Source organism: Diabrotica virgifera, chromosome 7 (genome assembly GCF_917563875.1).
Source record: "Diabrotica virgifera virgifera chromosome 7, PGI_DIABVI_V3a".
NCBI classification, from domain to species: Eukaryota; Metazoa; Arthropoda; class Insecta; order Coleoptera; family Chrysomelidae; genus Diabrotica; species Diabrotica virgifera.
In genome coordinates this window covers 109,408,617-109,433,273 of record NC_065449.1, presented here as the reverse complement: position 1 = coordinate 109,433,273, position 24,657 = coordinate 109,408,617, and the positions used below count along the sequence as shown (strand labels likewise).

Sequence of the window (24,657 nt, the reverse complement as noted above, 5' to 3'; positions counted from 1 at the left end):
CAAACCCAAGAAACCATCCAACATATTACAGGGGGCTGCCAGGCATTTGCTGCAACTGAATACAAGGAACGGCATGACGCAGTGGGAAAAATCCTTCATCAAGAGATAGCTAACAAGCTGGGACTTCTCCAAACGGACCATCTCCCATATTATCAATACGTCCCTGAGAGTATGCTTGAGGATGGCAACTACAAGCTATACTGGGACCGCAGTGTGCTCACAGACCAAACAGTGGCACATAATAGACCAGATCTCGTACTAGTTAATAAATTAACAAGACAAACAACACTAATTGATGTGGCGATACCTAACAACAATAATCTACGTAGTAAATTTACTGAAAAGATCGCCAAGTATAGAGATCTGGAAATTCAAATACGGAGACAATGGAGAATGCAAAGTACCCAGACGATACCTATTGTTATATCTACTACTGGAGTCATTCCGAAGACCCTCCTCGAAAGCATAAAAAAGCTGGGTCTCAATGAACATATTTATAAGACCATGCAGAAAGCTGTACTACTTGCGACGGCCAGAAGTGTAAGAAAATTTTTGGGAGATACACCTGCATTCCAAGTCATCTAGGGCTCGATAACACGGAAAGAGTCCCACCAGAGCTCAATCCTTTTGATACCGTAGGTATCTGGGATGAGTCAATTTTCCCCTCAGCGGGAGTGTGAGCCGTATGGCTAAATCTGGATAATAATAATAATAATGACTTTATATCCTGTGGGAGTTTTTTGTCAGTTCTTCTATCAGGCGCGGCCCCCTGCGAATGGGGGATGCTTTCTGGGTATTCGTAGCGCCAATACCCAGAGAGTAGCAGGGATACTTGCCGTGGAACAAAAACTGACACCTGGCAGTAGGTATAAAATGCACACCCATTAATATGGAGAATTATCGTTTATGTTTAGGATCGCTGCCTGGGGATCGCCAGGGCACGTCTGGAGCCGGAGCTGGACGTGACAGCATGCGGGACGTCGGTGGCAGGGTGTTGAGGAGGCGGGCCCCTGTCATACAATCAGCTACAGCCCAACCACAACCACAAGCGAGCCAAACAACAACAAGAGCTCCACCCGCCGAAGGTGCTGCGCTGGATCATCAGCCGGCGCTCACTCAAGCGGGACGACCGAGGCAGCGCATGAAATGGACTGTGTCCATAAATGAGAACATTTTGCGCTTCTACTACAAGGTGACAAACCTCGGTCAAGAAACAATCGGCTACCGACAACAGCTGTATGCCGAATTTTGCAGGACGTACCCAGATATTCAAGTATCGGAGCAACGAGTATCAGACCAATACCGGGTAATTATAAGAAACAACCTTATCCCAGAGACTAGACGCAATATCATCAGAAGCGAAGTCGAACGGGAGATTCATAAAGATGTTGTAATTGAAGATCAAGTCCCAAATGAAGTGCATGAGCAGATTCCTGAGCTTGCCATACAAGAAACTCAACCTGACAATAGAGAGCAGGAAAATAACGAGCTACATGATAACCTAGTAAGCGAAATGGCACGTGCTGTACAAGAGTTTAATGGAACAAACCCACTTAGCAGACCACCGCTACCACGAATAAACTCTTGTAAGAGACTAGGTGTGCTGTTACAAATTGTGAACACTGAAATCCTACCCAATTATGTCGTAGAAGCCCACACATTAGAGTATCTGCACATGCTAATCTACTGTGCAGCAACAGCAATTGCTAATGTAATGGGCATTAAGATCAGAACACGACAGGGTACTAATAACGGAAGGACTGGTAGCAGAATTGCACCCTGGGAAAAAAGACTGCTCGGAAAGGTTGGATTGCTGCGTAGGGATATTGGTCAAGTCACAGAATATATACGAGGTGTAAGAAATACAAGAGTCATCAGGAGAGCTGAAGAAATAATACGGAATACTGCAAGACACTCAAGATACGATCCAAAAAACAACACAGCCCAACAGTGCCTGGATACATTAAAACAAAGACTCTCAGTTTATTCAGGACGACTAAGAAGGTACAAAGTGAGTAACAACCGAAAATCCGACAATGCCCTTTTTGAGACTGCTGAGAAGGCGTTCTATCGGAAACTCAATTCCACCGTAGAAAATCTCGATAAGCCTTATCCAAGCCAGGAAGAAATTCATGAGTTCTGGGGAAATCAACTTTCCACACCAGCTGCTCTTAACAACAATGCTGGATGGATAGAAGATACGGCACAGAACTGCCAACACTACACCACTACTCTCTACGAACCCTTCAACACTGAAGAAGTCTCAAATATCATCAAAGAGCTTCATAACTGGAAATCTCCTGGACCAGACGGAGTTCAAAACTTTTGGCTCAAGAAGTTTTGGAGTGCTCATGAATGCTTATCGACACTAATTAATTATGTTATTTCTAATCCGCAGGATATACCATCATTCCTAACTCAGGGAACCACTTATTTAATACAGAAGGATCAAAATAACACCCAAGATACAGCAAAATACCGCCCAATTACTTGTCTTCCAACTTTGTATAAATTGGTCACATCCTGTGTAGCCCGGCGTATCTACCAACACTGTACTCTGAACAATATCATAGAGCCTCAACAGAAAGGATGCGCTAAGGGTTCCATGGGTTGCAAAGAACAACTTATCATCGACTCAGTCATTTCTAATCAAGCATATTCCAAAAAGAGGAACCTATTTACTGCTTTTATTGATTACAAGAAGGCCTTTGATTCAGAGCCGCATGAATGGCTTATAGATATATTGAGAATATATAAAGTCGATGATAATATAGTGACCTTTTTACAACATATAATGACAGAGTGGAAAACTAGAATTCACCTTCAAATACCTGGTGAAAATAACATCGAAACTGAAAATATCGCAATCAGCCGGGGCCTGTTTCAAGGAGATTCGTTGAGTCCTCTGTGGTTCTGCCTAGCTGTGAACCCACTATCTCAGCTATTGAACTCCACAGATGCAGGTTTTAGCATTAAAAATAACAACAATGTGGTGGCGAAGCTTAATCATTTATTGTACATGGATGATTTGAAATTAATGGCTTCCACTCGAAACCAACTCGACGAGATGCTAAAAACTGTAGAAACTTTTTCTAATGATATTAGTATGCACTTTGGACTAGACAAGTGCCGTATTTTAAATATAGTCAGAGGAAAAGTACAGCCCGGAGGATTCGATATGCAAAATGGCCAGAACATCGAGGCCATGGGTGAAAACGATATGTATAAATATCTTGGAGTAAAGCAAGCGCGGAAAATTGACCATAAACAAATGAAAACAGAGATAACTACTGAGTTTATATGAAGGGTAAAACAGCTGCTTCGCTCACACCTTAACAGTAGAAATTTGTTTAAGGCACTAAACACCTACGCATGTTCTGCGCTTAGCTACTCATTTGGTATTGTTAAGTGGACAAAAACAGATATAGAAGCTCTACAGCGAAAAGTACGAACACACCTCACAAAAGCACAAAAACACCATCCTAAAAGTGCAGTAGAAAGAACAACATTACCACGGAATCTAGGAGGAAGAGGACTTATGGATATAGGTGAGCAATTAGATAAACAAATTGCTAATTTAAGAACTTATTTTCAGATGCAGGCTGAGACATCTACTCTACATCGCGCTATCTGCGCAGTAGATGACACAACACCGATCAAACTGTGGGAAGCAGAACTGCGCATAAACCACCTTACTAAGGACGAAAAAGTGCGCGCCTGGATGGGTAAACCTCTGCACGGGCGACATCCCAATGAGATCAGCCAAGATTATGTCGACAATATAGCGTCGAACTACTAGTTGACATCAGGAAAGATGTTCCCTGAAACGGAGGGGTCATTACTGGCCATTCAGGATCAGGTTATACCAACCAGAAATTACCTGAAATATATCATCAAAGACCCTCAGGTTCAAAACGACAGATGCCGATATGGATGTCAAGCCCAAGAAACCATCCAACATCTTACAGGGGGCTGCCAGGCATTTGCTGCAACTGAATACAAGGAACGGCATGATGCAGTGGGAAAAATCCTTCATCAAGAGATAGCTATCAAGCTGGGACTTCTCCAAACAGACCATCTCCCGTATTATCAATACGTCCCTGAGAGTATGCTTGAGGATGGCAACTACAAGCTATACTGGGACCGCACTGTGCTCACAGACCAAACAGTGGCACATAATAGACCAGATCTCGTACTAGTTAATAAATTAACAAGACAAACAACACTAATTGATGTGGCGATACCTAACAACAATAATCTACGTAGTAAATTTACTGAAAAGATCGCCAAATACAGAGATCTAGAAATTAAAATACGAAGGCAATGGAGAATGCAAAGTACCCAGACGATACCGATTATTATTTCTACTACTGGAGTCATTCCGAAGACCCTCCTCGAAAGCATAAAAAAGCTGGGTCTGAATGAACATCTTTATAAGACCATGCAGAAAGCTGTACTACTCGCGACGGCCAGATGCGTACGAAAATTTCTGGGAGATACACCTGCATTCCAAGTCACCTAGGGCTCGATAACACGGAAAGAGTCCCACCAGAGCTCAATCCTTTTGATACCGTAGGTATCTGGGATGAGTCAATTTTCCCCTTAGAGGGAGTGTGAGCCGTATGGCTAAATCTGGATGACTTTATTGCTTTTTTTCAAAAAAAATACAAACTAGACAAACAGTAATAATTATAATAAAGCAAAAGGCGACGTTCGCTCTTAGATGATGTTCCTAGAAACACCAGCTAAGAAGCGCTCTTTCACGTAACCGCAATTGAAGTAAGTACTTTTTTACATAAATCAAATTAATTACTTTTGTATTTTTCAAAATAATTTTAAATTTATAGTGAAAATATGATCTATAAAATATATCGGTAAACTTCATCAAGCCCAGAATAGAGAGAAATTTACCATATTGACCGCCAACCACAATAGAGAAGTCACTTAGGAAAAGGGGCCGAAAATATCGTTTTATTATTTTTTTTTCGAGAAAAAAAAAGCGTTAAAACTCTCCGTAAAAAGCGAAGCCTTTAATTATAAGATCTTAAAATCATCTTTATTAAAATATGAAGTCAACATTTAATAATTCACTCAAGAAAATGGGCGGAATGCATAAAACGTAGTAGATGCTGTTGCTTCAGCAAATAGTCACTACTTTGTAGCATTTTCTTTTACATAAAAGTAGGTGCTTTTGTTAAGAAGAGCTTACTACACAACAGAAGTACCTACTACTGACCAGAAGTATCTACTACAAAGCGTAGCGCCAGCCGTGTTTGCATTACACCAATCGTGATGGAATTAGTTTTCCATGTGCTTGTGATTTGTGAATTCACATTTTTACGAACCAAATTATTAGAATTGTTCATGAGTAAAAATGAGTGACTCAGATCCGAAGCGACAAAAGAGTTACGCGAGGATAAAAATGAACAATTGTTATTTGTTAATCTTCTTCACAATTATTAAATTTTATTTGATAAAAGAATTACCCCAAAAATTAAGAATCTTCTTCTTAGTTTGTAAATTTTTCTATGACACACATTCATAAATGCTGCCATATTGTAACAAAAAAATACCTACGCCGAAGACGTCCACCCACCAACTTCACTTAAACTGAAGCAAAATACTACTAAACAAGCACATATTTCAAAAGCGTAGTACATTCTTCTATGTAGGCTGGTAAACAGTAGCAAATACTACGGAGAAAAGCAAATGCCTTTTGTAGTGAAATCTTCAAAAATGTAGTACGTACTTGAAGCATTAGCATTTACTACATTTTATGCCACCATGGGCACTTTACTCTATAGCTAAACTCGTACCTATTTAAGGTTATCGGAACAAACTCTTATAAAATAATACTTTTATTTGAACTTTAATGACTTAAATACTGGGATTTTACATAAATTAGATATAAACAATAAATAACTTTTTATTAATTGTACACCTTAAATCAATTATTATTTTTCAAATACACTATCAATACTATTTAATAAAAAACTCTTTGATTGATTTTATTATCATCGTAAAAGCGTTAAAAAGCAGTAGCAGAATGAACTGCTATATCAAAATAGCGGGTCGAACACATCTCTACTTGTCACTGTCTTGAGTCTTGTCATAACATTATATTCGAATGAGTGCTTTGTATGACAAAGATAGCGAATGTTCGATTTCCACGGACATGGTGTCCATTTTTTTCGAATCCTGAAAAAACTAATAAAGATTTTTTAAAAATTTAAACACAAAATAAAAGACTAAATTATTATCGACGACCGAAAGTCCCTTAGAATATGTAAGAAGTTTCTTTCGAATGAGATATTTGTAATTAAAAATCACACTACATTTTCTCTTAGTTTTTCACTCCTGTAACTTATTAAAATAAACATTATAGAAGTTCTCAGGGATTTTCGGCCCTCGCTAATAACGTAATCTTTCATTCTACGTTTAAGTTTTTCAAAAATACTTATTAGTTTTCTCAGGATTCGAAAAAAATGAATCCTCATTTGAATAGCATTGCAGCCGAAAATACGTACCGATCCTCTTAATTCGTAACAGATTTGCTATACATTTTCTTTCGTTAGTAAGATGAAAGCTACTCCTTTTAATTTTTCTTGTTATGTTTGTTTCTTTCATGACTATTGATGCATGCTTCCATTGTACTCTGAGCTCATTGCCTCAGGCATGTTTGTATATCGGTAATCTGCCGAATCTTGTGGTTTCAGTTACGCACAAGATATACTCACTTCTTTTCCATATTAATTTTTCCAATAAGCCATTATCATTATGGTATTGTTGTCATCTTTAAAACTTTTCTTGTAAGCATTTTTGAGTTGCTTGTGGTGTTTTTGGTTTCCTTTTTTCAATCTTGTGAAACCTATGTTAGCAAGTTTTGCTTCCTTAAGTGCATTTTTATTACAGCAGGCGTTTTGGGCTTTATCATCATCTATAATAATTTGATAATTCTCGTTTTGATTTTTGCGTTATATTTTGAGTAGTAATTTAAATATCTGTTGGTGTGGGTTGATTTTCTGTAAACTTTTGTTGCATATATTGTAGTTAATTACAAAATAGGCTCAAGGATATGTTAGTACAGGATATTTTTAATCTCCTTGTACTTTCGAGATCAAAATCTAGAATTAAGCAAATTAAAAAAATATATATTTTTAATGAATTTTTGCCACAAAAAATAGGTTGTAGTGATATCCTTAATAAATATGAACATAGACTTATTATTAAAATATATTAAAACAAAACGATATAATAAACATAAGCGAAGTATCAAAAACTTGAAAATTTACCAAAAATAAGGAATTTATTTAAACTTAGTATGGTATAACTAGACCCACATTGAGATAGAAATTAAGAGCCTATATTATGATATTACTTTCTCGGGCAGTTCAATTATCATTTGTTATGTTGGGTTAGAGGACATTCTGGAATATTAGGAAATGAAGAAGTCCACAAATTTGCTAAATCTGCAGCATTAACCAAACGAAACATAAACAACATACTTCTACCCGTAACCGATATACTTAGATAATATCAGTAAAGACAATTGCAAAAAAAAATTGGCAACGTTTGTACAACCAAAGTACAACGGGAATAAATTTTAGAAATTGCCAACCACTAATTCCCAATGAGAGATGGTTTAAAAATGAGTCCAATAGGTCATTTGTAAAAACATTAAATAGAATAATATCAGTGATAACCCATATTGCGCCTGTGGTGGAATTGGTGATCTACAGCACCTCATATTGGAGTGTGGGCAGTACAGACAAAATATTAAAATAATGTATGAAGAGTTAGTTGATCTAAATTGCACTTTACCTACTAATTTAAATGAAATTATTTTTTCAAATAATAGGCAGACGTTAAAACGTCTTTACAAATATGTGACGTCCTGTAAATTTAAATTTTAAATAGGCTTAGGTAATAAAATTAAAAATAATTGTAAACATATCACACAAAATTGAAAAATGTACCAACGAATATTATAACACACTGTAAATTTAGATTATAAGTAGGCTTAGATGTATAAATTAATTGTTATTGTAATACCATACAAAAAAACAAATAGTCTGGCTAATTGGCTAAGCCAAAGCCATTAAAAAATAAAAACAAACTAGACCCAAACCCAGACATCCAAAGTGAAAGTTATTCGCCAACACCAAATTATTCTGTATGGTCCACATAATGTTCGGAAAAAGTTACACCTTTTTGAGTCGGGTTTGGGGGGGGGGGGGGGAGATGGGGGAGAAATCCGTAAATTAGTAGTTTTTTCGTTTTTCGTCAATATTTCTAAAACTATGCGGTTTAGCATGATCAACCTTCTGTACAAAAATATTCTACATTAAATTTTAAATAAAAAAGGCCCGATGCATAATCCTTCTAAAATAAACGGTTCCAAAGTTACGGAGGTAGTATAATATAATTTGTCCAAAAAAAGGCCTAACCCAAACATCCAAAGTAAAAGTTTTCCTCCAACACCAAATTGTTCTATATGGTCATATTATGGTCAACATATTGTTCAGTAAAAAGTTTGAGGTCACCATTTTGAGGGTCCAGTTTGGGAAGAGATGGGAGAGAAGTCGGTAAATTAGTAGCTTTTTTAGGTTTTTCGTCAATATTTCTAAAACTATGCTTTAGCGTAAACGAAGTTCCATTCAAAAATGTTCTACATAAAATTTAAAACAAAAAAGGTTCTAAACATAATTGTTATAAAATCAACGGTTCCAGAGTTACGGAGGGTGAAAAGTGGAGGTTTTCGATACTGTTTATATTTTTTGGGCAATTTATAATTTTATTACTGATGAAAGAAATTTTCTTTAACAGGATTGCGTTTTGTAAATAAGATTTGCTATTTCAGTGGCCCATGGTATGTTAGTTATAAGCCCTTGAAGAAACGTTAACCTCACCACTAAAAATTTTCGTCAATTGCCCAAATAATTTAAAAAGTATCGAAAACCTCCACTTTTTACCCTCCGTAACTCAGGAACCGTTGATTTTATAACAAATATGTATAGGACCTGCTTTGTTTTAAATTTTATGTAGAACATTTTTGTATGGAACATTGTTTACGCTAAAAGCATAGTTTTAGAAATATTGACGAAAAACTTAAAAAAAAACTACTAATTTACCGATTTCTTTCCCATCTCCCCCCCCAAACCGGACGCTCAAAATGGTGTTACTTTTTACTGAACAATATGTGGACCATATAGAACAATTTGGTGTTGGAGCATAACTTTCACTTTGGATGTCTGGGTTATGCCATCTTTGGATCAATTGTATCATACTAACTGTAGGTTATGCATAAAATGAAACGTAGGAAAAAATAAACTAAGATACTCAATTCCTATTTAGAAAAAGTCTATCACGATCTCCTACGGACGGAAAGTTCAACATAATATTTTGCAATTGATAACTTTGATGAATAGTTTTAATTTAATGGATGAAAAACTGATACATTTTCTGCATAGTAACGAACATTTTATTCCACTATATAGCCAAACTATAATACATTCGTATCGATGTTGAAATAGTTATTTATGAAATAGTTCGCGAAGTTTGTTTTTTGCGAACGCACGCGATGTTTAGAGCACGAGCGACAGCGGGACGAGTGCTATACATCGCGTAAGTTCGCAAAAAGTGCTTCACGCACATTTTAATACAATATTTTATCTACGGTAAACAAATAAAAAAACTGTAACTCTTCGTGACTGGAATTCATTTCTATTCCACAATTTTTAGAACTTTGACATTTAAAAATTTTAACTTCTTTCAAACCACCAAAACTGTCAATACTTTTGTTGTAATTTATTTCTCATTATGTCATCACCATGACAACGCGAAAGTTAAAGATATTTGATTAGGTATATGAAAGTGTGCCAAAAACAGTGCGAAAAAGTAAATCCAATTTAAAATACATTGTTACTTCACGCACACTTTAAACCCTTCATGCATTACTATATATAAGGACAATTTTCACAAATTAAAAACTTATACATAATTGTCCAGGAACCAAAGCTTTTTACCTCGCAATTTTTACAGAATGGATCAATTTGCTTGAATATTTGAGAATAAGTAGTGGATAATCCATGGATCAAAATCAAATGGATGCCGACAGGCGCTTTTACCATGGGGGTGAAAATTTTTTATTATATTTTGACTGCAAAAGTTAATAAAAATATTCATTCTAAGCAAAAAATGTTCTATACATTTTTTTGATCAAATTAATAGTTTTTGATTTATTCGCTATCTAAAGTGTTAGTTTTATATCTAAAAATCAATGTTTGTCGATGGTTTTATGAAACCAAGTTCTTGGGAATTAAATAACCTACAATTTCCTATTAAAACATATTTTCGTATCTCTGATGCTAATTTTTCTATTCTGAAGGAAATGGCATTTTTTACCAAATTGCAAACATTCGTTATTCGCTTTAAACTTCAGTTTTTTAAAAATTATTCATTCTAAGACAGTCAAACTTCTAGAATCTATTACTAATACATAAATAAAGAAAAATAAATAAGGCCACTGACTAAAAACACCGCTAACTTACATTAATATGCTTTCAATTGGATTTCTCATTTTTTTTTTTCAAAAAAATATATTGATTTTTTAACTGTAACTTTTTTATTTTTTTGTCTTAGAAAGTTCGCTAAAAAGAATTTTCTAGGTTTTTACAAGACCTATAAGGCTATTAATATTAAATCCTATTAAATTTCATAGTCACAAAAAGAGGTGGCATTGAAAGGTTTGGTAAAGGTCGTTTTTGCATGATATTACAAGTTTTAGTTTTCATTCACTCACTCAATTTTGTGCTGCAAAAGAATTTTCGCAAAACAATTTCTTGGGAATTACGTAAGCTACAATTTGATATTTAAATATTTTTTCATATTTCTGATGCTAATCTTTCTATACTGAAGAAAAGGGCATTTTTTACCAAACTACAAAAACTCGTTATTCGCTTTTAACTCCATTTTTTTAAAAACTAATCATTCGATCAAACTTCTCGAACCTACTAACAAAACATAAATCAAGAAAACTAAATCAGGTCAATGACAAATTTTAATTAGGGTGGTGATTAGAGGGTTGGTTACGATCACTTTTTTGCTGAAAAAAATAGGGACTGGCATTCTTTTCATTATAAGTCACTTAATTTTTTTAGCTGGAGATTTTTTTTATTTCTGGAGATACATAGGTATTTTTAAATATTTTAGTTTAGTTTCAACAAGTTATCCTCGAAAAATGCATGGTTTTCCGTCCTTTTTATTTTGAAACTACAATTTAGCATTTGACGAAGAAGAGCCAACATATAATAAAATATAGCTCGATTACTATTGGTCTTAAAGAAAATAAAAAAACGGTTATGTTTATTTTTTCAAAAGGTACATTTTTGTTAAGTAAAGTTGTTGTGATAAAACGACAGCTTTTTGAGTTATTAGCAAAAAACTGATTAAAAACATTAATTTTTTCGATATAAAACTAACACTTTCGATAGCGAATAGATCAACAACTATTAATTTTATCAAAAATTGTATATAACGTTTTTTGCTTATAATGAATGTTTTTACCAACTCTTGCGGTCAAAATATAATAAAAAATTTCCACTACCGAGATGGGGTGGCATGGTGGCAACCACCTCCATGGTAAAAGCGCCTTTCGGCATCGTATAGATTTTGATCCTTGGACTATCCACTACTTATTCTCAAATTTTCAAGCAAATCGATCCATTCTGTAAAAATTGCGAGGTTTTGTCCTATTTTAAGCTTCATTAGTTGGACTATAATATGACATAGGTACAGTGCGTCCATAAAGTAACGCATAAATTCGTTATTTCGTAAACCGGTTACATTAAGGAAAATTCCCCAAATAGGTCGATTTTTAGCTTTAAATTACGGTTTTTTGGCATATATATCGTACTAGTGACGACATATATCTAGGCGTGATGACGTAATCGATGATTTTTTAAATAGATGATTTTAAATTTTAAATATGATAGCTCATTTGAAAGGGTATTCAATTCTCTATCCACTAATATAAACATTAACATAATTATTTGCACAGTGTGTTCAAAAAACATTTTTTTAATTAAAATAAGTGAGACAAAAAGAAGAATATTATGTAATTATTTAATTCAAAATACATTTTACTACTGTAAGTAAACAGAAAAAAATTTTATTTAACAAATAAACATTGATTTTCGCCTAAACGAAATGTTCAAACTGCCAAGCGACAGGTGGGTGGCAGCTTTAACCCTGCTGTCCCGTTCGGGTCTATTTGACCCAAAAAAAAATTTATTTATTATTTTTCAAGTTATTACGCGGCGTAACGCTTTGTTGTTCCGTGACTTTATTACCTAATATGAAGTCTTTCAATTGCATATGAGATAAAAAATCAACTTCCTGATTTTTTTGATAAAAATTAAATTGTTACCCATGGTATGTTCGGGTCAATATGACCCGCGTATTGAAACCGTTAAGAATTACCCGTGCATGTATGTTTCGTTGGTAGTATTTTTTATTTTCTAACATTGTTTGTTAGTCAGGCACGTCTACACAGGTTTCTGCAAGCTAGAACTTGTAAAAAATTTGTAATACAGCTGGACCATATCAGGTTGAAGGGCACGTCACGTAGAAGAATGTGGGCGTGATAGACAAGTGGTAGGAGTGATATGCAAAGCCACAGGCCAAGCCCATTCAGTTGTTATGTATTTCATTATTTTTCATTTCAGTCTATTTGTTTATGCTGATAATGTCGCATCGAAGAGCGCTAACCGAGAATGAGCTTCGCGAGCTCGCGAACGCATCAGAGAGTGATGAATCTATATCAGAAACAGAAAACCACACAAGTAGTGAGAGTGAGGAAGATAGTAGTGATGATTCTGTTATTCCATTATACGTACAACATCCTGTAGAACCTTCTGTAGCAGTTCCTTCCAAAGATGGTAATATACAGTGGTCGCTCGATCCGCCTAATCAAGGCGGTCGGTTTTCTGCATCCAATGTTATAAATAATACTCCAGGAGTTACAAGGTACGCATGTGCACGAATTTTCGATATTCAAAATTCATTTGACGTGCTCTTTTCTGACATAGTTGCAAACCAAATTATTAGTATGACCAACTTGGAAGGACAACGCGTTTTTGGAACCGACTGGAAAGACTTGGATAAAATTGTTTTTCAAGCATACCTTGGTCTTTTGTTGTTAGCTGGAGTTTTTAAGTCCCATGGTGAATCAACGAAAAGTTTGTGGAATGAAGAAACGGGTCGTAGTATATTTCGAGCAACAATGTCCCTAGAAGTATTTACAAAAATTTCACAGGTAATACGTTTTGATAATAAGGCTACTAGACAGGATAGGAGACGTTGTGATAAACTAGCTGCAATACGTGAAATTTGGGAAAAATGGGTAGAAAATCTACCAAAATTTTTTAATCCTGATGAAAATGTTACCATCGACGAGCAATTAGTTGCTTTTAGAGGCCGCTGTCCCTTCAAACAGTACATTCCAAGCAAGCCAGCGAAATATGGCATCAAAATTTGGGTTTTATGTGACAGTAACACTTCTTATGCTATAAAATTGCAGATATACACAGGAAAGGAAGCAGGTGCTGCGCCAGAACGAAATCAGGGAATGCGTGTGGTGTGCGACTTGAGCAGTGATTTGAAGGGCCAAAATATTACTTGTGATAACTTTTTTACATCTTACAATTTAGGACAGTTTCTTCTAAAAAGAAAAATTACAATGCTGGGTACCATAAGAAAAAATAAACCAGAGCTTCCAACACAAATCGTGAATAAAGAAGTTCATAGTTCGTCGTTTTACTTCACGCAAGATACCACTGTTGTCAACTATATTCCTAAAAAGAACAAAAATGTTGTTCTTATGAGTACTTTGCATCGTGGAAAGGCTATTAGTGACAGAAATGACAAAAAGCCCCAAATTATTTTAGATTATAATTCGACTAAAGGAGCTGTGGATACTCTAGATCAGCTTGTTGGTACATACACATGTAAGAGGAAGACAAATCGCTGGCCTATGATTGTCTTTTATAATATGCTGGACATTTCTGCCTACAATGCGTTCATTTTATGGACATCAATAAATCCTCAATGGAATACAAATAAACTGACAAAACGGCGAATTTTTCTTGAGGAATTGGGAAAAACACTGGTGAAACCACTTATCCTTTCTAGGAAAAATTTACCAAGAACTAGAGACTCACAAGAATTGGTAAAAAGGACAAGGGCAGAAACGAGTAGACAAGATGGAAATTCTAGTGAACCGTCTATAGACAATCCCACTACGCCTGCTAAACGAGCACGGTGTAAATTTTGCTCTAAAAGTGATAACAAGACTAATATTTTATGTTTTATATGTCACAAACATATTTGTAAAAACCATTCTTTTTATTACTGTCCCAGTTGTAAACTAAACTAAATTTTGTAAATATTATTATTAGCAGGCTTTTCTGGTTAATGAAAGAAAAAAACATCGTTTTATTTTTGTCAATAAAGTTTAATTTACATTAACAACATAATTTTTGTTTATTTAATCATAATTTTTTTGTTAATAAAATTTTGTTTAGCACCATTAGCTTATTTTATTAAAATTAAGGAGCGTAAACCATAGTGGGTCATATTGACCCGAACAGTACATTTGTGTAGTTGAAACGAACGGGACAGCAGGGTTAACATTAAATTTAAGCAAAAAACAATATTTATTTCTCAAATAAACATTTTTTTCCTGTTTTCTGACAACAGTAAAACGTATTTTGAATTAAATAAATTACGTACATTCTTCTTGTTGTCTCAATTATTTTAATTATAAAATGTTTTTTTTTAACACCTTGTATAAACAATTAGGTTAATGTTTATATTAGTGAATAGAGCATTGAATACCCTTGAATGAGCTATCACATGACCCCTATTCTCATTTAAAAAAATCATCGATTACGTCATCGCGCCCAGATAGATGACGTCACTAGTATGATATATATGCCAAAAAATCTGAATCTAAAAATAAAAATCGGCCCGTTTCAGGATTTTTCATTAATGTCGCTGGTTTACGAAATAATGAATTTATGCGTTACTTTATGGACGCACTGTAGAGTAGATAAAATCACTTTTAATATTCCTTGCGATAACTTTCATGTTACAAACATGATCATATTACTCTCATATCTCATCTCATCTCTCATTATATTTCATGAATAGACGTTTACCTTCTTTAAAAATGACTTTTTGGTAAAGGTTAAATTCGTATTAATATATTAAAATATGAAAAATTAGTATAATATTCAACAACCATAATATAATGCTGACTGTTATTCACGCATAGGTATGAAGTTTATGACACGAGCCGTAGGCGAGTGTCATAAATCACTTAAGTGAATAACATTCATTACATGCGAGTAGAATACTATACTTTATCCAAGACTATCAAATAGTTTTGGTAAAGTTTATATAATTCTTTATTTTTAAATTAATAATGTTAACTACGTAACAACGAAACAAAATAATAAAATTCTCTAGAGGTACGTAAATTAAAAAGAAAAAAAATATTTCTATTTATTAACATTAACTGTAATGTTTGCATTTACACATTGTGCCAAGTTAAATGTAAGAATTGAATTTAGGTCTGGTTAACCTTCGCGTGACCAAGAGGGGTAAATTTGGACCCCAATGTATGTTTTTATTTAATAAATTCAAAAATATTTTCAATTTTAAACTCATTATTTTTTTATTTGACTTTAATGTCATTCTAGATACCCGCATATTTTGTAATAAACAAAATTCCCTATATTTAAAAAAAAATATTTTCTGAATTTGGGGTCAAAGACGAACTTCCTTGACCTTCCATGTTCCAATTTTATATTAAGTAAATACCTTCTATTATGTGGAATTGTTTGTAAAAACATTCCAATATTGAAAAAAAAAAATGTTTGTTAAACCTGTGGCAACGTAAATTAGTTTATATGTATGTATGAAAAGATAAATTATTATATTTATAATACACGTTTGGGCTCAATAGTTCCATTATACATTTTATAAAATTTATAAAAATCAATATAATAAATATCCTTTTCTGTAAATAAAATACCATTATTCAAATACGGAAAACCATTAAAGAGTCTATTTGACATAAATTGATTATATTGTCACAATACACCACAAGATAATTACTTGGATATTGTTCTTTAAAAAATTATATCTATATGAAACTAATTAGACGACAAATAAAACACGACAAAAATTAGAAACTTAACAGAACAGGCAAAAACCAGACCAAACATTGATTAGTAGTTTTTAAAAGAAATGTACCTACACTAAAATTCTTTCTGCATGTTTATACAGGGTGATAATTTGAACATTCCTCATCGGTAATATCTTCATTTCCGTAAATGGACGGAAAACAGTGAGTTAATGGTTTTCACAGCATTGGTAAAACATTTTTACATTCTAATGATGCAAATTAAAGGAACTTGGAAAACATTTTTTTAAAACTGCTGACCGAAAACTCTAACAATGATTATGTAGAACACACAAAACATGAAAAAATGGAAGAAGAAAGATATGAACAAAACCACCAACGATAAAAGAGGTTGAAAAGGCCATCAAACTGCAGAAAAATATCAGGGCCCCTAGATGTGATGGAATACCCGTAGAATTATTAGTCGGAAGGAAGGGAAGTAATGAAAAGAACATGGAGACCACAGACAAACAAATTCCTTCGTAAAACTATAGAGGAATCTCCGTGCTGTGTTTTGTGGATATAAAATATTTACCAGTATCCTTAATCATAGATTTCAACTTCCCGTATAGAAGATCATCGGAGAGTATCAGGCAGGATTTAGACAAGAAAGATTATCCATCGAGCAACTGTATATGGTTAAGCAAATTTTAAGCAAAGTCTGGGAACATGACATATAAAGGTCTATAATATTTTAGTCTATTTTAACCCGTAGTCGCGCCGTTAGATAGAATCTCACATTTTATCCTTTTTCGCGATAACTTGATGAAATATTTTGTGACTCGGGGAAGAGTGTAGTAATGCGTAGGTATTTTTTTCTTCTTCTTCTTCTTTTTGTGGAATTTATGGCTTTGGGGAGAGTCAATTAGCTTTAATAATTGTTAGAAATAATATTTCTAACATAACAAGTAAATAAAAATACTATGAAATACAAATTTGTTGTAAATTCGTATTTAAATTCATATTTTCAGATAGAATCTAACACGCGACTATTCACGTTACAGAAGTACGCGCGACTACTCCCGGGTTAAACAAGCAGATCACTGTTGTCGACTAATAATCGGGGCATATTTACACAAAATATTAAGTACATTTAAAAAAGGTCTGAGGATAGAAAAAACACACATCAGTAAATCAGTCTTAATAGCAGCATATGCAAAAAATACCGTGTATATAAATTAGATATAGGGGTACACACAATACATGGCAACACTTCTTCCCCGCTTCCCACTCCGAGTCGCGCGGTAATTATTCAGTCATTCGTCTATTCTACAGTGGCAACGCAGCTCATTCTTATACAGCTCTAACAGTGTTGCCGATTTTAGAGGTTCTTTCAGTCGCCTAATCCCTAATCGAAAACTAAACTTGATGATATAAGTATCATGTGCAGAAAATTGTAAGTCATTGATATTTTCCTATATCAGAAAATACTTAAGATCTCGAGGACTGACGAGTCGTAAATGAGGAGGTCCTTATAATGAAGAATAACCGAGACCACCGTCAAATCTCTAAGGCTACAATATTTAGGACATATTATGAGAAATGGATTCAGATATGCCCTTCTACAAGCCATTCGGAACCGTTTATGTATCGGTTGATATCGATAATAGGTATTGATTCGAATAAAGTGTCGCAGATTAAAGTGCAATATAAATGTAACATTGTAAAATAGGTATTGGCTATTGGTTAAAAGAACCGAACACCGGTTTTGGAATATTCATTTTTTTTAACCGGTTATAACCACCAGGTTAAACCGTAAGTAAAAAACAGGTATAACAGAAAACCGGTGTTTTGCCAACAACCGCCATCCCTAGTAACGCTACAGTATCGACATAGCAAGTAACCAGAACCTTGTTCTAGCACACGTGAAACTCAAACTAAAGACAATAAAAACAGCCACATAAATATCTAGAATTAAACTAAGAAGCCGATCTCCGCCAACCCCTCAAAGAACAAATACACAAGGAAGTCCAGAAATAGTTTAAGATCTAGTGAACCCTCCGAGTAACGGTCTTCCTGTACGGCTAGAAATTTGTATAGTCATAATTCATAGCACACCAAGGCTAAAAACCATGACCTGGCAGGCATCAGACCTGCACGTGTATCTACCAGGTGAATCGAAAAGTGCATAGTTTAGGGGTAAAATAAACTTTCTCCTGTAAGGTTTAAATTTAAGTATGGTTTGAATAAGTCATTTAGAAGAAATGTGTACAATGACAGGCGATTCTGAAGAGCATAAGACCTTGCCAGGCGAGGGGAAAGATTAGGGGTTTTTCCTAAAATTATTTTTTTGCATCTAACAAGCTTTTTAAGGTTTTTTGAATCATTACAAACATAAAAGGTTATTAGTGATTTTTATCTTAGGTTAATACTTTTGTTATATAAAAGCGATTAAAAATTTTGAAAATTGCGAAGTCGGCCATATTTAACCCTAAATCGGACATTTAACTAAAAATTGCAACATTGCCAAGGTACGTACATATCCTTTAAAGATTGATTGATGAAATCCCGAAGAGTTTTTTGCAATACAATATCGAAAACCCCTTTGTTTTTTAATTGCTAATCAAGCGGGCGCGACACTGTAGTATAAATGGGAACGTTTGAGTTTGCATAAATTCATTATCTCCAGAATGAGCAAATTTGAACAAAAATCCTCAGGCAAGTCGATTTTTATTCTTAAATCAGGACTTTTTGGCATATATATAACACTAGTGACGTCATCCATCTGGGCGTGATGACGTAATCGATGTTTTTTTAAATGATAGTAGGGGATGTGTGATAGCTCATTTGAAAGGTTATTTAATTTTCTATTCAGTAATATAAACACTAACATAATTATTTATACAGGGTGTACAAAGAAAGTTTTTATTAAATTAATTTAGAAAAAAAAAGAAGAAAAAGTTTTTTGTACACCCTGTATAAATAATTATGTTAATGTTTATATTACTGAATAGAGAATTAAATAACCTTTCAAATGAGCTATCAGTCAACCCCTACTCTCATTTAAAAAATCATTGATTACGGATGGATGACGTCACTAGTATTGCATATATGTCAAAATGACCTAATTTAAAAAAATAAAAATCGACCTGTCTGAGGATTTCTCTTCTTTGCCCATTCTCGATATAATGAATTTATGCAAACTCAAACGTTCTCACTTTTATACTACACTGTCGCGCCCGCTTGATTAGCAATTAAAAAACAAAGGGGTTTTCGATATTGTATTGCAAAAAACTCTTCGGGATTTCATCAAGCAATGTTTAAAGAATATCTGCATACCTTGGCGATATTGATATTTTTAGTTAAATGTCCGATTTAGGGTTAGAAATGGCCGACTTCGCAATTTTCAAAATTTTTAATCGCTTATATAACAAAAACTAACCCTTAAACTTAACCTAAGAGAAAAGTCACTAAAGACCTGTTCTGTTGGTAATGATTCAAAAAACCTAAAAAAAACTTGTTTGATGCAAACAAAATAATTTTTAGGAAAAATTCCTAATCTTTCCCCTCGCCTGGGAAGGTATTATGCTGTTCAGAATCGCCTGTCATTGTACACATTTCTTCTAAATGACTTACTTAAATACATACTTAAATTTAAACTTTACAGTAGAAAGTTTATTTTCCCCCTAAACTATGCACTTTTCGATTCAACTGGTAGATACACGTGCAGGGCTAATGCCTGCCAGGTCATGGTTTTTAGCCTTGGTGTGCTATGAATTATCACTATAAAAATTTCTAGCCTTACAGGAAGACCGTTAGTCGGAGAGTTCACTAGCTCTTAGACTAAAAGTAGAAAGACCAGGACAACATAACGCTACAAAAAAATGGAGAGAGAAAATACTGACGAACATCATACAACAAGATCTGGAGAGTGATACAATCCCTAATATCAAACAATGGATAACACAAGAAATAAAGTCATTGATATAGGAAAAGAGGAAATATAAGAGTAAAAACGAAGAACAACACGAAAACGTAGATAAAACGATTAAACAAATTAGAAAATGTGAAGGAAGTAGGCTATCAGAAAAACTTGTCTACAAAAAACTAGACCATAGAATAACAGGAAGCAAATTTTGATTTAGAAAAGGCTTTGACTTTTCCACTTTTCTCACTTTGTATCCTTTTATATGGTGTTAGGGATGCCTGGATAATTAGGGACGCCACTGAAAAAATAATTACCAGCTGTTATCGACGAATGTAGCAAATACCATGGAAAACAATATTAATACGTAACACACATAGAAACATTAAAAATAAGAAAAAGACAAAGAAATATTCAACACTATGAAGAAAAGAAACATAAGGTACTTTAGTCACATACTAAGAAATCAAGAATATGGGTGGATACCATTGGTTTATTCATATAAAATTTAAAAGTTTAGTAAAAAAACAACAACAGAACTTTTCAAAACCGCTGCAGATAGAGTAAAATGGGCTGTAAATCACCAATTTCCTTAAAGGAATACTGACATGAAGAGCAAGAAGACCGGCATCATTCTGTTAGATAATTTTGAAGAGGACCAGAAATTTCTAATCATGTAGGTGTAATTAAAAATTTCTTGCAACGAGTTTTAAAATACAATATTACTTACCATAAAAATACTACATACAGTGCTAGTCAAAAGTCCGTACCCCCCCTCTTATCTTTTGAACGGTTATACCTATAAACGTGAAATTTGGAGGGAGGAAATAAACGGACGTAAACTTCTTAACTAGTCATGACAGGTGACATAATAGTGACAGATGACGTTACAGAGCCACTGTGACCGATAATTTTAAATGGGACCTTATGGCAAGTGATACCTCGTTTGAGAGGTATTCAAAATACCGATTTAGTCATACTAATTTATTTGGGTTTAAGTTGATTTTGATTGTGGTGAATAAATTAAATAAATATAATATTGTAGTTTCGCATTTAATTATTAAAAATTCAAATGTCCGCCTATGGTTTTTTTGTCGAAAAATTTGACCTTTTTTTAATTCTCTAGTAGTTTTTGCGCCAACGTCAACCTTTTTGACAAATAATCATAGGCTGAATTTTGAATTTTTATTAATTAAATGCGAAACTACAATTTTATATTTATTTCATTTATTCATTAAAATTAGCTTAAACTCAAACCAAATTAGTATGACTGAATAAGTATTTTCAATACCTTTCAAACGAGGTATCACTTGCCATAAGGTCCCATTTAAAATTATCTGTCACAGTGGCGCTGTAAAGTCACCTGTCACTATTACGTCACCTGTCATAGCTAGTTAAGAAGCTTACGTCCGTTTATTTCCTTCTTCCAAATTTCACTATTATAGGTATAACCGTTCAAAAGATACGAGGAGGGGTACGGACTTTTGACTAGCACTGTATATTATTTATTTATTAAGCTCAACAGGCCTTGTAAGCCTAGGGCTAAAATGTTTACATTTCTGATTAGATTTTATTTTAGTCTTATAAATTGTATTTAATTACACTTCAGCCTTTTATACACTCCTTCACCACCTCCCTCCATCTCGTTCTGTCGAATGCTAGTTATTTCCATCTCTCAATGTTACTTCTCTTCAGGTCTTCGTACACACTGTCCTGTCATCTTTTTTTTTTGGCCTGCCTTTCCTTCTCTTTTGGATTGGTCTTTATAAGAGTACCATTTTTGGCATTCTTTTACTTTTTCTCGATGTGCCCCATTCTCTCGATGTACCCCATATATCGTATTCTCTGTGCTTTGATCGTCGTCGTGATCGTTGGCTCTTTATATAGTTCTTCCAATTCTTTATTGGTTCTTCTTCTCCATTGACCTTCTGTTTTCACACCTCCATACATTATTCTTTGCATTTTTCTCTCCGATCCTTCTAAAAGGTATGTTTCTGACTTTTTCAGCACCCATGTTTCGCATGCGTATGTTACTGTAGGTCTGATAACAGTCTTATAAATTCTGATTTTTGTTTTTCTTAATAGGTATTTGGATTTCATTAATGTGCGTAATGCTCCATAATTTTTGCTTTTATCTCATCTTCCTCATGACCATTTTCATCTATTTTGGCTCCCAGGTAATTAACTTCTTTGGATCTTTTGAACGGGTATGTTTCTTCTCCATCTATATGTACTATGATGTTATTTTTTTTTCTTTTTTTTTATCCCATTATCATTTACTTTGTCTTTTCTACATTTATTTTAATTCCCAATTTTTTAGCTTGTATTGTTACGTTTTTTATTAACTTTAGTAGTTCTTTCTTGCTTGTTGCTAATAGTGTTAAATCATCTGCAAATCATCTGTAATTATACATTGGTGGCCGTTTATAAATATCGTTCCTTGCATGATTATTCTGCTTTTCCTGATTATTCCTTCCAATGTCCGATTGAATGCAGTTGTCGATAGTGGATCTCATTGTCGTAATCCTTCCTTGGTTTTAAACTTTTTGGACGTATACCCTTGCCATGCAATTTCGTTTGTTGTGTTTTTCATCGTCATCTTTACTATCCTGAATTGGTATACCCAATTCTTTTATCAGTTCGTACATCTACTGTCTGTTTACTGTATCGTAGGCCTGCTTAAAATCGATGAACAAAGCATATAGTACTGTTTTATGTTCGTAACAGGTAGTCAGTATTTCTTTTAAGAGGCTTCAGTAGCGATCAACAGGTAGCAACAAACGCGGTCCAAGATTACGGCTGTAATTTTGAATATTTTGTCGAGATATTTGGCATATACATATATTTGTAATATAATAAAGAATGGCGGTACAGAGCCCAATTTGACAAATATATTAGTATGTGAAAATTACTCTGTAATTTATTACAATATTAAAAAACGAGCCTGTACCGCCATTAAACTGAACAAAAAATACACTTCCTTCAAATAAACTTTTTCCTAGGTTTTGTGTCATTTGGACCTACTAAAATTTTTTATTTCTAATAACAAATCGAACATATTCTAATTAGGCAACATAGAGAAATTGTCGCTGTCATTTTGACAAACCTGCGTCAGATTTAGCCTTATCTGTTCCGTTGAAGTTGTTGGACTATTTGAAAAAAATAGATTATTGTTTATTGTGAATTTTAGTTATACGTAGGTAGGTAAGAATATTTTACGTAAAAATATTTCGAATTCTAATGCAAGCATATAAAGTTAGAGTGCCTTTGGCGCTCTATGAACTAAATAAAATAAGACGGCTCTTGTTTCGCTTCACAACGAAATGATTATTTATTATTATCATTTCGTGCAAATACCTATGTTAACATAAAAGTTTCGCCCATTTTGGTTTATTTTTATAAATACTTATTTACTAATAACAAAATTATTTTTTATGAATTACTTCCATTTAGTACGCCTATGAGTTAATGTCACATTCAAGTTATCTCAAACAAACCCGAAGCACTGTTGACAAAGTTTCGCACACCTTACGAAAAAAGGTATGATACTATCTCCCGAAGTTATATTGACGAAGGGCTACTGTATTCTCTTAAGGCAAATGTTTGGCCGTCGTTGATATGTTGTTTCTAAAACCTGCCTGGTATTCTTCCAATATTTTTTCCGAATATGGATTTAGCCTTTTTCTTATACTTTGTGCCAAGATTTTGTAAACTATATCTAGTAGTGCGATGTCTCTATAGTTTTCGCATAGCATTCTATCACCTTTTTTATGTATGGGGCATATCCTTGCTTTGGTCCACTCCTCTGGCATTTTTCCTACTTCCCATATTCTTTTTATCAGGTCTTATATCTCTTTTTGTAGTCTTTTTCCTCCTGATTTTATCATTTCGGCCAATATTTCTGTTATTCCTGGTTTGTTTCATTTTGTACTTCGCCCTTATTTAGCAGTTCTGTGATATGGTTTTGCCAGCTTCTCAATATTTTTTCCGACTCATTTAGCAGTATCCATTTATCATCTCTGATATATGGGTTGTTTTTCTTATATGCTCTTTCCATTTTTTTGCTTCCTAATAGAATGATCTTATTTATTTTATTTTTGGAATTTTTTCTTCTACTACCTTCAGTTTGTTCTCATTGTATTTTCTTTTTTTGCTTCTACATTTTCTATTCCATTGCCATTGGCAATTGAAGCCATTGGAGGAAGAACAATTGACTTAAACGGCGGCAGAAACCAAAAACCATGGTTCACACAGGAAGTCAAAGATTTAGCAAAAGAGAAGAAAGATGCATACGTAAGATATATTAACAGTAGGACCCCAGAAGAGTATCAAAGATATAAATCAGAAAGAAATAGAACAACTAACAGAATCAAAGATCTAAGACAAATATATTGGGAAAAATTCTCAAATGACATTGAACATGATTTACGAGGAGGTCAAAGGAAGGTATGGAACATGTTGAGGAACAGGAAGAAGCTGGTTACCGAAGAATTACAAATTAACGCAATAAAACCAGAAGAATGGGTAACTCATTTCGAGAATCTAT

General features: G+C 33.9%; 2 protein-coding genes across 2 annotated transcripts in view; both read left to right on the top strand.

The window, feature by feature from the left end:
* LOC126888338 (slowpoke-binding protein) overlaps positions 1–24,657 on the top strand; it is a 461,995-nt gene that overhangs the window by 83,043 nt on the left and 354,295 nt on the right. The gene's annotated exons all lie outside the window — the stretch shown is intronic.
* Positions 12,626–14,515, top strand: LOC126888337 (piggyBac transposable element-derived protein 4-like). The gene has a single exon (XM_050656492.1). The coding sequence runs from the start codon at positions 12,737–12,739 to the stop codon at positions 14,432–14,434; it is 1,698 nt and encodes a 565-aa protein (XP_050512449.1). The 5' UTR covers positions 12,626–12,736; the 3' UTR covers positions 14,435–14,515.